This window comes from Rosa rugosa, chromosome 3 (genome assembly GCF_958449725.1).
Source record: "Rosa rugosa chromosome 3, drRosRugo1.1, whole genome shotgun sequence".
Lineage (NCBI taxonomy): Eukaryota > Viridiplantae > Streptophyta > Magnoliopsida > Rosales > Rosaceae > Rosa > Rosa rugosa.
Window position 1 is genome coordinate 48895131 of NC_084822.1, and position 15780 is coordinate 48910910.

Sequence of the window (15780 nt, forward strand, 5' to 3'; positions counted from 1 at the left end):
CTTGATCTGCAAGTTTGAGTGTTTGACAGATTGTTAATGTTATTCACTTATTTGTCTAGTTTAGAACTTGAGATGTTGATGTCATGAACAGGTTATTTGAACTGTTCATTACTTGATTTAGTGAACAGATTATGAGTGGGCTATTTTGTTGATATTTTGATAGTAATGGTTACTCATTTTAGGACAGCTAAATTTGTCGACTTTTGTCGAAAATATGCGAAAAAAAAAGAAAGTCGAACACAACCGAAACCGATCCCCACCGCACCGCAAAACGGTGTAACCGAAGTAAGCGGTGTAGGTTTTTAAAATGCGGTTGCGGTTTTAAATATATCACAACCGAATGAAGCGGTGCGGTTACGGTTTTGGCCTAACACCGATCCGCACCGAACCGCGCCCACCCCTAATTTCAACCAAACCCAAAATCCAAATCACCATTTTGAGCAAGACCCAAAAACCTCAGAGTTTGAAAAAATGGTAGTTTTCAGTGAAAAGTTAAAAAATGGTAATTTTCAGTGAAAAGTTCCAAATTGAGGCTTGATGTGGAGAGAGAAAGTGGGATTTGAGTGGGAGAGAGAGAAGTAGGCTGTGAAAACAAGAGGGGAGTGGTTTAGCGGCGAATTTCCGAGCTGATTGGGAAACAGATGGGTTGTGGAGTTTGATCGGAATGGGATTGGTGGGTTGAGGAAGTAGAAAGTAGGCAAAACGAAAAAGAAAAAAGAACTTAAAAAGGAAAAAAAATTAAAAAGGAATAAGAAAAAAAGAAGAAATAGCAAAAAAGAAATTAAAAAGGAAAAATAAAAAAGGAAAAAAGAAATTAAAAAGCAAAAAAGAAATGAAAAAGAAAAAAAAAAGGAAAAAAAGAAATTAAAAAGGAAAAAAAAGAAATTAAAAAGGAAAAAGGAAAAAAGAAATTAAAAAGGAAAAAGAAAAAAATGAAAAAAAGAAATTAAAAAGGAAAAACAAAAAAGAAAAAAAAAGAAATTAAAATGGAAAAAGGAAAAAAATAAAAATAAAAAAAGGGAAATGAGGGAAAAGGTCACATTAGATAGTGAAATGATAAAAAGGTCACCTAGTTTCCCACTTGATAAAAAGGTCCATAATGACTTGTCAATAATATTAATTTAGTCCTTATGAATAATGAGGTGATGTTAAAACATGTCAGTTTTTAATTTTTTTGATTCCGATTCTGCCCCTATTTAGGTAACAAACGTTTATAACTGTTCAATCAAAATTTCAGAGCTCAAATTTTCTCTCTCTTTTGATCAGAAAGCTTGATTCGATTTGATCGGAGATTCTCTCTCCGAGTTTCTCTCTCCGTCGCCAGCTTCCAATTGCGCTTTGTCTGTCTACGACGATATGTAATCTCGATTTTGGAGCTTCAATCCACAGCTTTGTTCTCTTTTTCTGGATCTCTGGCTTCGTTGCTCCTCGCCTTAATCACGTCACTTCTTCTTCATCTTCCGTCGCGATCAAGCAGAAACACGTCGTCGTCGGCAAGAATGGAAGGATTGAAATTGCAGGGATCAGATTCTGAACAAGGTGGGGTCCTACTGGTTCAGCCAGAAGGCCACCAAGGAGATCTCCTCCAGCGATGACATCAACGTAAGCTCGCTTCTCTCTTCAATTTGATTAAGCTTGTTTGATCTGGTTTCGCGATCCTGAATTGTTGTGTTTCGGATCTGAAGTTTGAATTCTTTAGCTGCTTAATTGAGTCATTAGATTAATATTCATTTAATTGTTGTTTAATTGAATCTTAGGATGATTGATTTCCTTGTTATATGTGTTAAGATGATTGAATCTTAGCTGTAACGCATGAAAATTGTATGGTCTTGCTTCCCTTGTGGATGGGATTTTTGTTATAATTTATCAACAAGTTTCTTTGTATTGGCATGCTCTGCCTTTTGGTTATTGTCTGAGATTGTGGCTTTAAAACTGTGTAAACCATAGATGGAATGGAAAGCCCGTATTTGATGCTGCCAGGTATGTAATTTATTTAACTCATTTTCAAACCTGACATGATGTGTTTGTGGTGGTTCAAATCTGGTGTGAGATGCTGATATATTGTTCAACTTTTTTTCTTGATAATTATATGCAAGGGGGTTTGGTTAGTACGTTGCATGCAGTATCTCTTTGCTTTATAGGCTTGTCAAAATTATGGATTGTAATTCACATCTTTAACATATTAGCCATTGTCAAAACTAGGTACTAGAACATACATTTTAGGCCTAAAAGCGTTTTGGAGTGTGGCTCAATTGAAAATTATGTTTTTTTGTTATGAGGGAAGTCTATCTACATGAAGCAATTTTTTAGTGCTTGGAGGTATTATAGTTGATGCTTATCATTCTTTCAATTGGTTTAGTAGAATTCTCAAACTAATGGGCACTGTTGGATCAATCATTTTTAGGAACATAATCAGCCAACTTTGAGATAGAAATTGATTGATTTTGCTGTATTCTCGCTTGCTTCTCTTGATTTCTTATTACCCGATGGTGGATTCAAAAGAGATATCAAGTGTGACTCAATTAAATCCCGGTCAATTGTCTCTGTTTGCAGGGAATTTATGATGATATGAACTTGGGATTTTACCTTTTTGCATATGATGACATTGGGCATTTCCTGCCAAAAGGTCTGCAACTCATCTAGTCACATTTGCAGTTTCACTCGGGTTATCAGTAAGCACCTAGTCTTTTGGACAGCAGCCCTACTTTTTCCGAGTCTCCGTTTCTCCCAAAGGAAGAAAGTTTATATAATAGCAAGGTTCTAAAAAACGCTAGGCGCTAGTCGGGCGGTGACCCAGGGACTAGCGCCTAGGGGACTAGGCGGTTTTTTATTTTTTTTATTTTTAATTATTTTATGACATATAGTTATATATAATTAAAAATATTTAACGTCCAACAATTATTTAAAATTAATCAAAATAATTAAAATAGAGAAAAGGGTATTTAAGAAATTAACAATCAGATAAGTACTAATTATCCCACATTCAGAACCTCCTATCTCCTGTTAGACCTAAGCCAAAAACGCAAACTCCAACATATCAGTTGTCATAAGTCTCAACTAGCTTAACTATTTCATTATCTCTGTGGAAAGCTCAGTTCTTTGCACTGCGCTCTTTCAATATTCAATCTCAATGCCTTCGCTCTAAATCCAAAACCCAAAACCCCATATCACAAATAAAGAAAAACCCAATCCATATTTTGTTTCTCTCATCATAAAGTTTCAATCTTTGCAGTGCTCTTTGAAATTTCAATCACCCAGAAACAAACTCAAAACGCAATTCGTTATTTCTTTGTTTCTATGTTACCCAATTCACCAGATTTCAATTGTTCTATGTGGGTGTTTCTGGAAATCAAGCTTGAAATCCAACTATGGCGGACGTGGAGCAAATCATTTCAGATTCATGACACATCATGGCTGACCTCAATGTTCTCGTTCTCCTCCTTCAAAGACATCCCAAACCTCTGCGCCGAAAAACAGCCGCATCCCGCAGCCGCCACCAAGAAAGCATCCATAATCTTCAGCCGCGTCCGAGTCGCTAACTCACTCATCCGCCCCTAGACCCTCCTTTAAGATGCAACTCGAGTCGTCGTATATCGAGAAAAGCCTAGCGCCCAGCGCCCAGATCTAAACGCCTAACCGCCTAGACTCCGCCTAGGCGGCCACCGAGGAGCCAAACGCCTGCCACTCTCGCCTAGCCTATAATCGGAACGGTGACCCAACGCCCAGCGCCTAGGCGCCGCCTAGTCGGCCGCCTAGGCCGTTTTTTAGAACACTGTATAATAGTCGCATACATCTTCGGACCAAATGCCGTAGCAGATCACATTCACCAGCTCACAGGAATTGAAGTGGTCTCTCGCATTCTTTGAAGATGTTAGTAGCTTAACACTTTTCCACCTAATAGGCTTTTTGGCCTTCCATGGTTCAACCTTTAGAGAAGCGGAAATCACTACGTCACTCACTTTTGATTTCCTTTGTTGAAGTTAAGACATTATATAATAGGTTTACTGTAATCATATAGCCTGAATTTTGTCTCCAGCATTTTAGTTAATGAGTTTTAGAAACTGTGTCATGTATTTTCTTTGCAAATGCAATGTATTACCATCAAATTATTTTTCAAACAAAATAGTTATATCTATTCAAGACAAGGATGGAATCAAGCAATACTTTTGTATCTCTAGTGCATTTATATAGATGGAATAAAGAAAAATCACTAGAATTTTGTTGGTGATTGTACCAGTAACAGTGGCTTCTGACAGTTACTTGGTTAGTGACATGGTCAGTTACTTAGTTAGTGACATGTGATTAATAGTGACTTGGCTATCAACTTGTTACTTGGCTACTGACAGTTACTTGGTTAGTGACATGGTCAGTTACTTAGTTAGTGACATGGTCAGTTACTTAGTTAGTGACATGTGATTAACAGTGACTTGGCTATCAACATGTGACTTGGCTTCTGACAGTTACTTGGTTAGTGACATGTGATTAACAGTGACTTGGCTATTAATTTGTGACTTGGCTACTGACAGTTAGTTAGTGACATGGTCAGTTACTTAATTAGTGACATGTGATTAATAGTGACTTGGCTATTAACATGTGACTTGGCTTCTGACAGTTACTTAGTTAGTGACATTGTCAGTTACTTACTTAGTTAGTGACATGGTCAGTTACTTAGTTAGTGACATGTGATTAACAGTAACTTGACTATTAACTTGTGACTTGGCTACTGACAGTTACTTGGTTAGTGACATGGTCAGTTACTTCAAAAACAAGTCCAAGTAATCTGACAGTTCATGTAGATAGACACTTTCTCATAGTCATATAGTTCATGTTCATGACAACCACTTTGCATTTGTTTTAATTACTTTTACCGGGAAAAGTAGCGACCAACCACAGATAAAATAAGATCCTTTCCCTCCTTGGTTAACATTTTGCACATTCAAAATGCATACCACTCTGTCAAAACTAACCACAGTAATTCACAACTGAAACTAAATTCTAAACCACACAAACTAACCGTGGCTTCATAATTGGCAGATCACTATACCTCACTAACATCATTAATTAATTGAATTCATGTTAAACCTATCATCATCATCGCCATCATCAATAACCATATTAAAATCCATCATATAATAGCTTACACTATTCAAATCACATCATATGAGAAGATAAATACATATAAAAATCTAAGATTAAAAATTATATAAATATTCATGTACCAAAGAGCTAACTTCTAACAATCTGGTTGAGAAACAAAAAGTAAGGGGAAAAAAAGAATCTGGTTGAGAAATTCAAAATGTATTTACACTGTCCAAAGAGCAATCATCCAAAATTTGAAAATAACCTTACTGACGAGTCAATTACAAAAGAATCTGCAAATAATCATGCCAAAGAAAACACCCCCCCCCCCCCAAAAAAAACCAAAAAAAAAAAATGTATGCAGGAATCAAACTAGAAACCAAACCAATAGAGAACATATAAAAAAATGCAGTTTTATAGTATTAAAGAAATCACCATTTGATTCAGCTGATAACCCACCAATCAATGACTCTAACAGTTCATTCCATCTTTTTCCATCCGATTTATCCAAAACAATCAAATCCGATGATTGGCAATTAATTGAAACATCATCTGAATATTGGCTAGCATTCGCAACCACACAACTTTCCCTCATGGAATCACATCTCATACCTTCCGCTGTAGGAGTTATAACTTCATCTGGTTGGTCACATGAAGCATCACGGTTTTCATTTGGGGATGCTATTAAAGATGAACATAAACGCATAACTAAAACCCAATTGTAGAACACAATTGCAGACCCATCATCAGGCAAGAATTTTTGAAAATGGTACTAACCTTGACCAAGACTAAACTTGAAAAGTGACGATCAAGTCCTAGAAGTTCACCCCGTGCCAGGACAAGTCCGGGTCGTCGTCGTCGTCAACCCGACGTAGATTATTCTTGTAGAGATCTAGCCCCCAGAGGACGGGGAGGGGCAGCCTGAGAAGCCCTTGATCAGGGTGCGATCGTGTGTGGCGGAGAAGGAGCAGCTGCCGTGGGTATCCAGATCGGAGCCGCAGTGTGAGAGAGAGAGAGAGAGATAAAGGGACAGAGGGATAGAGAGAGATGCGGTGGCAGTTTTTGTAATTATTTATATTTTTAGTGGTAGGTTGTTAAGGGGTGACCTTAATTATCATAGGGACATTTGTGTATCCTAAATTATAATAAGGCACTTCAAATTGACCTCTTTTATCATTGGCCCAATAAAAAAAGGAAAAATGAAATTAAAAAGGAAAAAGAAAAAAGAAATTAAAAAGGAAAAAGAAAAAAAGGAAACAAATAAATTAAAAAGGAAAAAAAAGAAAAAAGAAATAACTGAGGGGTATATTGGACATTTCACCCAAGGCCAATTCCTAATTTCCCGCGGAAATGACCTATTAGAATGAAATTGAGACCTCAGGGACTTTTCAGATTAAATTGGAATGTCAGGGACTGAAACGATGAGAGAGGCATAGTACAGGGACTAAACAGACTTTAGCCCTTAATTCTATTATGGCACTTATTCCACATACGAACATATTTATAAAAAATAAAATAAAAAAATGGGAGAAATGACAAAAAATGTTGTAAAAAATGTCCTCTTTTTGGTAATTACAAGGTCTAGGACCACATTTACAAGTTTATGAATTATTTTATAAAATTAAAAACGAATGTGTTGTTTTGGGTGGTAAATCTTCATATTTTAGGTGGTACCTTGTGTAATGTTCCTCATTGAGAAAATAATTACATCATTGACAACGATTATTACGAATATAAGGATAAATGATCAAAAATATTGTAATGAATGTCATGTTTGTGGTAATTACAAGGTCTAAAGACAACATATACCAGTTTATGAACTATTTTACAAAATTGACAACAAATGTGCTGTACAAGTAGTAAATCTTCATATTTCATACCAAATAGAGCATGTGTCCTCATTCATGTAATAAAGGTCTCGAATGTGTAATTGGGTGGTACCTTGTGTAATTTTTCTCATTGAGAAAATAATTACATCTCTGACAATGCTTATTACAAATATAAGGACAAATGATCAAAAATATTGTAATAAATGTCATATTTATAGTAATTACAAGGTCTAAGACAACATATACCAGTTTATGAACTATTTTACAAAATTGACGACAAATGTGTTGTACAAGTGATAAATCTTCGTATTTCATACCAAATAGAGCATGTGTCCTCATTCACGTAATAGAGTTCTCGAATGTGTAATTGGGTGGTACCTTGTGTAATCTTCCTTATTGAGAAGATAATTACATCTCTGACAACGCTTATTACAAATATAAGGACAAATGATCAAAAATATTGTAATAAATGTCCTGTTTGTGGTAATTATAAGGTCTAAGACAACATATACTAATTTATGAACTATTTTACAAAATTGACGACAAATGTGTTGTACAAGTGGTAAATCTTCATATTTCATACCAAATAGAGCATGTGTCCTCATTCACGTAATAGAGTTCTCGAATGTGTAATTGGGTGGTATCTTGTGTAATCTTTCTCTTTGAGAAAATAATTACATCTCTGACAACGCTTATTACGAATATAAGGACAAATGATTAAAAATATTGTAATATTAATTGTCCTGTTTGTGGTAATTACTAGGTCTAAGACAACATCTACCGATTTATGAACCATTTTATAAAATTGATGACAAATGTGTTATACAAGCGGTAAATCTTCATATTTATACCAAATGAGGACATTCACGTAATATAGTTCTCAATTGTGTAATTGGAGTAAACATTTTGGTATTTACTCCATTTAGGACAAAATTTACAGGTATATAGACAAAATTACAAATTGATGACAAATGTGTTGTTAAATTGGTAATATTTTTTAAAAAAAATTGCCATGTGTCAAAATTTGAATGGGTAACCTGATGACCAATTCATCAGGTTACCATCATATTAAATTGTTATATATTAAAAAAATAAAAATAAAAGGTATGGGATACGGGAGGGTACTCTAGCCTGTCTCGAAGCCGATAGCAACAGCAATATAAATAACTTTAGCAAAGTTTGGAGTTATGTTTTGGAAAATATAAACCATGCATTTCTAGCTCACCATATTTGCCAGCATATCATTAAAAAAACTCCTATTATTTGCTGATCAATAAAATTGTCTAAGCCATAAAAGAAGATCATCATTGGCTTGAGGCCAAACTGAGATGTTGGCATGACTATATATATTTCAATATTTGGTTAGCTGATTCCACAAATAATCTACATTAGTGCTATTAAGTTGTATTCTTTCTTCGGTTATAATTAGATGACCCCTCAATATGAGCCAAAAGAAAGAAAAAAAGTTAAACTTTATGCGGGATTTTTTTTTTTGTTCCGATATGCGGAATCTTAAGATTCGACATTTTGCACATAAGAGCAGCATGCATATATGTTCATGACTATTTGCAATTGAGTCACTGCAGTGAAGCCGATCAAGTGGCTGATTCGATGGGGTAAACTGGCCGTTTGCACTATAACCCCAATTGAATACATTGTACTTCTAGAGTCTAGTCTCTAGAGGAAGACGGATGTTAATAATTTGATGAATTGTGTTATGATCGATCACGAACTGCGCGCTATAAACTTTTGTTCAACAATATCAGAATATATAGATTTTACTGCATGCTTTTGTAGGAACCAGGAAGTAAGAGCATATGATGGATAAAATGAAGGCTAAAGAAAGATGCAGTGCACAATATTTTCTCCCAAAGAGAAAAAATCAAAACTTCAACATCGATCTTTAGCATAATGAGCATTAAAAGGAGTTCAGCTCTTGCATAAAATTCATAAATTCCAGTACATGCAGTGACATCAAACTACCATGTTACTAACATCAACGTTTTCTGAAAACAACATCAAAACAAAAATAAATCCTAATCAAAAAGAAAAAAAAGTTGCAATGCATAATAATGTTAAGGGTGTTAAGAGAAATATTGTTGTCATATATGGTACTGATACCTCATCTCTATCATCTCACAATTGACCTAGCGCTCTACTAGGGTTTTGAGAGAGTCTCTCCTTTGGGTTGCTTTCTCTTGTACCTTCCCCGTTGATTTGTCAATGGTGGCCATAGCAAGCTTAGGCCTGTTCATCTTGTGTGTTTACGGAGCGATCAGTGGTGACGGCGGACTAGGTCATTCGGGCTCGAATGACGGCATGGCCTCTCTGGTGGCTATAGGTGCGGGGAGTGCTATTGGGGTTCCTTACGGAATGTGTGGTTTGGGGTGGTGGATTCTGGATCCGCTTCTACCGGATCAGAAGCCTGAATCCCCAGCCGGCGTAGGCTATTGGAGGACTTGGGGTGCGGTTAGAGCCCTTGGTGGCGCCAAGGACGAGTCACGTCGGCGCTCAAAGGATTTCAGCTGGGGTTCTCCTCTTGCTGCTGCTGGTGGCGCTGTCTTGATCTGGGCTCGAGGTCAGGGTATTAGGGATGGGGCCGACGCTGCTTGTGGTGGTGGGGATGCGTATTGCGGCGATGGCTGGAAACTGGTGATGGAAGAGGATCTAGGGATTCTTGGCCGGGGTGTTTTTAGCTCCATATGGTGCCAGATCTCATCGGAGGCGGCGAGTGTCGGTGGTTACGACAAGCTACAGTCTCTAGGTTGCAGTGGGGTGCCCATAGTAATGGCCATGTAGGCTGGAGCTCTGTGGGCTGGTATTCACTGGTGGGATGGTTGGGCTTGTCTGAAATGCAAGAGTCACGTCGCTTCTTCTAGTGAAATTGGAATTCCAAGCATGTCTAAGGATGCTAAGATTGCTGAGGTGGAAGACATGGAGAAGGAAGTAGGAATGGAAGGGGAGTCTACTGCTCCTTTTCCGAAAAGTATTTAAATTTTATAGGTCGCAAAGATCATAATCTTTGAGGGTTTTTTATTCTTTCTTCGAAGGTTACTGATCTTTGTTTGGAATAATGGTGCGTAATTTGTCTAAAAGGTGGGTGTACTGGGGGTATATTGGGTTCTTGTTCTTGTGGGTACTCTGAGTAGCGATTCTTTCTATCGACCTGATAGGGGTGTTTCGTTTTTATACTGCTTGCTGAATCTATATAATGGGCTTACCTCTTTTGATCAAAAAGAGAAATATTGTTGTCAAAATCAGATCACATTGGCAAAAGTATTGTCCTCAGAATTAAAATAAATGACCAAATTTAATTTGTTAGTCGGCTAAAGGTTATCACTTTCGTACTATTTACTCAAGCCACAAATGTATACGTACTCTTACACATCTCAATTCACAAGTCTCACTTCATAGTCATATAGCTAGCTTAGAAGATCGAAAAACATAGACCATATCCCACTAGTACTCGTCCTCCATGTGATTGATGAACCTTGATGACTGTTTGACTCTTGTAGGTAGGTACGCATCAGATTCCTTTCTTTGTATTCAGATCACACAAAACTTACTCTGTCTCCTTCTTTGTTCCCTTTCCTCTATCTCCCATCTAAAAACCCATCATTAACAACACGCATTGATTTTGATTTGATGGTAAAGATCTAGGATTTGATTATGGTCCATATTTAATTAGATCCATCAATATGCAACCCTAGCCTCTAATTAAGCCTATGTTAAGGAAACCCTAAAAGCATTGTAGTTAATCGGTCCCACCGGGACAAAGAGAAAAAGAGACCAGTGGTTAATTACAAGCTGCAATAAAGAAGAATAAATAAATAAAGGCAGTTGGCTTGGGGTTGTCACCAAACCATAAACAAGCCCTTCACTTCTGTGCACTTTGAAAGTGGTTTTACCTCAAACCCAGAATAGGAAATTGTCAAAAATATTGATTTTGAACCTTCTGCTTTTATGTCATCTCTCCTCTCAAGACTCTTCTTCATATTAAAAACTAAAGCAAGAAAGAGGAAAAAGAGAGGGGAGAGAGATAGTGTTCATAGAGTAGAAAAGATATACATATTCTGGAGAACTAAATATGGGGAGGGGTAAGATTGAGATTAGGAGGATTGAGAACTCAACCAACAGGCAGGTGACCTTTGCTAAGAGAAAGAATGGGATCATCAAGAAGGCTAAGGAAATCACTGTTCTTTGTGATGCCAAGGTTTCTCTTATTATTAATGCTAGCTCTGGGAAAATGGTCGAGTACAACAGCGGCTCTCCAGAAACGTATGGAGCTAGCTGCATGTTTATAATAATTCCTAATTTTCTTTTTCTTCTTTTAGGGTTTCTATTGAGTTTTTGAGTTTTACCAATGGGTTTCCTTCAGAAATTAATTTTTTTTTTCTTGGTGTGATGAAGGTTGCTGGAAATCTTAGATAGATACCATTCACAGACTGGGAAGAAGTTGTGGGATGCCAAGCATGAGGTTTCATTCTTTCTCTCTCTCTATATTCTAAATATTCTGTTATTATATTATTTATATTTTGCTAAAAGTATGATAAGAAACATGAAGTGGGATTTGTATGAACAGATCTACAAATAGGATCTAGTACTACTGGGTTTGCTTCTTTCTTGCTAAGCTCTCTGATAGTTTTGTTTGTTTATTATTTGTTGTTAATTTATTGACTGGAAGTATATGAAATGCAACATCTTTAAACAGATCTGGTAATAAAATGAGATTTCCTTCCCTCCCTTTTCTTTGCAAAAAATTTGGAATAACTGATAGATCTCTCTATATATATATGTTAGGTTATAATTTATAATTACTTGAAAAGAACCCAAATATTATGATTAACAAGCCCTCTTTTTCTTAATAAACTCTATGTCTCTCTAATCTCTTTTATGTACCTGGTGGTTCCTTGAGACCTTGACTGCTTCACACTTTTCGATCTGCTAACAGATCTGCATGTGAATACAGACCCTTTATATGGGTTCATCTGTATTTCTTCAAATAGTAATAATTAATAATTAATAAATGAATAATTATAAATAGTTTTTGTTTTTGTTTTGGTTAATTTGGTTTTAATATCAAACTAATACATATTGTGAGGTTTTGAAACATTATATGATAAATGACACAGAACCTCTCCAATGAACTGGATAGAATCAAGAAAGAAAATGACGGCATGCAAGTCCAGCTCAGGTAGACTAAAAATGATCTCTGTCTCTCTTTTAGGGGATAAACATCAGTTTTACATTATTACATAGGCTAGCATATGAATTGATATATGCTCGTGCATGTAGGCATTTGAAGGGGGAGGACATAACATCTTTGAACCACAGCGAGCTGGGGAACTTGGAGGAAGCACTTGAGAATGGCCTTACTAGTGTCAGAGGCAAGAAGGCAAGCAATCGATGCTCTCGATCCTGTTGAAATGAACTTACATGGTTGTTTTGAGAGATTAATAGTTCGATCTGCTAATGAAGTTAATCTTGTTTTCTGTTTGTTTGTCACAGTCAGATATCGTCCAGATGCAAAGAGACAGTGTACGTATCAAATTAAGTTATTGGAATCCTTAATTAATTGACTTATTTGATTTACTTTATATTTTCAATGTTCCAAATATATATGTAATGCATATGCTATCATGTAGTTAATTTGCTACATTGGTTAATAACTTTCCTATATATTTTTGGATGGAACACGTACGACTGCTCAGCACAAAGCTGCGGAGGAAGAGCATGATCGCCTCAATTATGAGCTGGTAAGTTCACTGTTCATACCAATTAAGTGTATGTCCGTATAGTCTTATTATAGAGATTTCAAGGTTCTAGACTTCTAGCTAGTGTGTGTTTTTTCATCTTAAAAAAAAAAAAAAAAGCTAGTGTACATGTGTTTTTAACTTCTATTATTGCAACCTAAATAATTAACTTGCTCCTAATTCCTTTAGTTTCTAATATAAAATGTAGTACGTTTAGATACCAAGCGTTGCAAAAAGGAATAAGTAACGAGTAAGTGAATCAACAATACGTAAAAGGAGTTATGAACTATATATATGTACAAAACAATAACCGTTGCATATTAGCATATAACATACCAAGTTCCGGATTCAAGGTGACCAAGTGAACCATGAAAAATTAAGTGCTAACATCACATGAATATTCAACACATAGTTATATAAACAACTCACTGTACGTGTTTAAGAAATTTTTAAGGATTAATTTCAGTTTACCCCCCTGAGGTTTGGGGGTGTCATCATTTCACCCCCTAAACTCTCAATTTCACTTTTTTACCCCCTGAACTTTCCAATTTCAATCAGTCGTGTCCAATTTCTCCTATTCCGTCCAAATTGAACTTTAACTCTGACTTTTGAGGGGTAAAATGGTCATTTCAAGACAAAAAAAAATTTCGTTTTTTTTTTTCTTTTTTTTTTCTTTCTGTTTTTTCTTGTTTTTTTTTTTTTTTTTTTAAATTTTATTTTGTCTTCAACCTATACACGACAAGTTATAATAGGTTTATAAAAAAAAAAAAAAAATACTCTAGGTGATTTTACACTTTATCTGTAATAAATATCTGTATATCCCCAATAAAGTGAAGAAATATCTGTGTAAAATCATTTTTGGTCTACGATATTTGTGATATATCTCCAATAAAGTGAAGAATTTTAGGATATATCCCCAATAAAGTGAAGAAATATCTGTAAAAAATGATTTTACACTTTATCTGTAAATATCTGTATATCCCCAATAAAGTGAAGAAATATCTGTTTAAAATCATTTTTTACAGATATTTATTTACAGATAAAGTGTAAAATTATTTTTTATAGATATTTCTTCACTTTATTAGGGATATATCCTAAAATTCTTCACTTTATCAGAGATATATCACAAATATCGTAGACCAGCGAGTGTGTAAAATCATTTTTTACAGATATTTATTTACAGATAAAGTGTAAAATTATTTTTTACAGATATTTCTTCACTTTATTGGGGATATATCCTAAAATTCTTCACTTTATCGGAGATATATCACACATATCGTAGACCAGCGAGCAGCTTTCAACCACCTAGAATATTTTTTTGTTTTTATAAACCTATTATAACTTGTGGTGTATAGGTTGAAGACAAAAAAAAAAAACGAAAATTTTTTTTTAATTTTTTTTTTTGTCTTGAAATGACCATTTTACCCCTTAAAAGTCAGAGTTAAAGTCCAATTTGGACGGAATAGGAGAAATTGGACACGACTGATTGAAATTGGAAAGTTCAGGGGGTAAAAAAGTGAAATTGAGAGTTTGGGGGGTGAAATGATGACACCCCCAAACCTCAGGGGGGGTAAACTGTAATTAATCTAATTTTTTATGTGTAAATGAAATGGACATTATCAATATTTGAACTGAAGTAGGGGTCGTCAATGGGCAGGGCAGGGCCGGCCCTGCCCAAAATTAATGGGCTCGGGCCGGGCTTCTCTTAAAAATCAAGGCCCAGGGCCTTACGGGCTTTTTAGAGCCGGGTCGGGCCGGGCTTTTTTGGGTGGGCAGGGCCGAGCCCATTATATTTATATGTCATATTATTTTGTTAAAAAAAATATAAAAAGCTATGAAAAAATTATGATATGTTAATGATTGACCAAAATAAAATACAAAATTAAAAAAACATATGACCTAATGCAATAATTAGTTCAATATAACTACATAAAAGATATTAATACAAGAATTGAATGGGCTTTCGGGTGGGCTTATAAGGCCGGGCCGGGCGGGCTTTAATGGGCATATAACGGGCCGGGCATGGGCTTTGAACCCTCCGCCCTAGCCCTGCCTCGTGCCCAATGGGCAGGACCAAGATGGGCTTTGCTGCGGGCTGGGCCAGGCTTTTGCCCACTGGGCCGGGCGAGAGCCCATGGGCTTTTAGGCCCGCGGGCCAAATGATGACCCCTAAACTGAAGTTGAAAGTAGCTAGGTTGTGAATTGTGAAATATTGATATTGTATATAGGATGATACATGCATGCATCTTTTGGGGTGGTGTTGTCTGAGGGCACTCAGGGTTTGTGGATACTTGTTGATGTTTAGGCATTAGGTTAATTAAGTAAACTTGAATCAAAGAAAAATTGCTTAAGGAAACTTGATTTCATATATTATAGCTAAGCTACAGAAAATATTGGTAATTTTGCAATAGAAATTTATATCCTAGTTTGTACATGTTATTGTATATGTTCTTATTAAATTTGTCCTGATGGATTTGCAGCACAAACAGACCGTAAAATCTGAAGAGAACTTGAGGGACATGGAGTATCATCAGAGGATGTCCCAGATGTCTTTCTTCCGAGTCCAGCCTATTCAGCCTAATCTCCACGACGACCATAATAGAGAATGAAAATTAATTAATAACATATATCTTACCTATATGTAATGCTAGTGATGGTGCCCTAGCTCCTATCTTCTTTTCGATCAAGAAACTAATGCTTTCTATCAGTTCAGTTAAATTTCATGGTTTGTAATATTATCGCGCGCAGATGGTAGTTGAGCTAATCTTATTATGACTAAGTAATGATCGAGGAACTTGTAATAATATTGAGGTGTGTGTCTGAGCTACAATAGACATACTAAATCACCCTTGTCATATACGTGTGCTAGCTAGCTACTGCAATTGCACCTTAATGAATCGTGTGGCTATATGTGTGTTAATAGCTGATCGAGTAGAAACAGGCCTGAAACTACCGGCCGGCAAGCAAATACGGGATGATATCTGCCAGAAGTCCTAATCCGAGTGGCTGGAACGAAACCCAAGAGAGAAAATTAAGTTCTTTAATCTCTTATCTCTAGTGTGCAGTCTAGCACTTAAGCATATGAAGGCGTTCAAATAATTAAATAAATTTCAAAATGT

At 36.0% G+C, this 15780-nt stretch overlaps 1 protein-coding gene across 1 annotated transcript; it reads left to right on the plus strand.

Annotated features, from left to right (window-relative positions):
- Positions 1-10856: 10856 nt before the first annotated feature.
- On the plus strand, positions 10857-15516 carry LOC133738937 (agamous-like MADS-box protein MADS9). The gene is made up of 7 exons (XM_062166625.1): positions 10857-11186; positions 11319-11385; positions 12041-12102; positions 12204-12303; positions 12417-12446; positions 12620-12664; positions 15142-15516. Exons 1-7 carry the CDS (start codon positions 10996-10998, stop codon positions 15268-15270), a joined length of 624 nt encoding a protein of 207 aa, XP_062022609.1. The 5' UTR covers positions 10857-10995; the 3' UTR covers positions 15271-15516.
- The last annotated feature ends 264 nt before the right edge of the window (positions 15517-15780 follow it).

Excerpts from the sequence above, each read along its gene's own strand:
- LOC133738937 (XM_062166625.1), top strand. The coding sequence starts at position 10,996 with ATGGGGAGGGGTAAGATTGAGATTAGGAGGATTGAGAACTCAACCAAC. Across the intron at positions 12,103-12,203 it reads GGCATGCAAGTCCAGCTCAG|GCATTTGAAGGGGGAGGACA; the intron begins GTAGACTAAAAA and ends TCGTGCATGTAG. Across the intron at positions 12,665-15,141 it reads ATCGCCTCAATTATGAGCTG|CACAAACAGACCGTAAAATC; the intron begins GTAAGTTCACTG and ends ATGGATTTGCAG.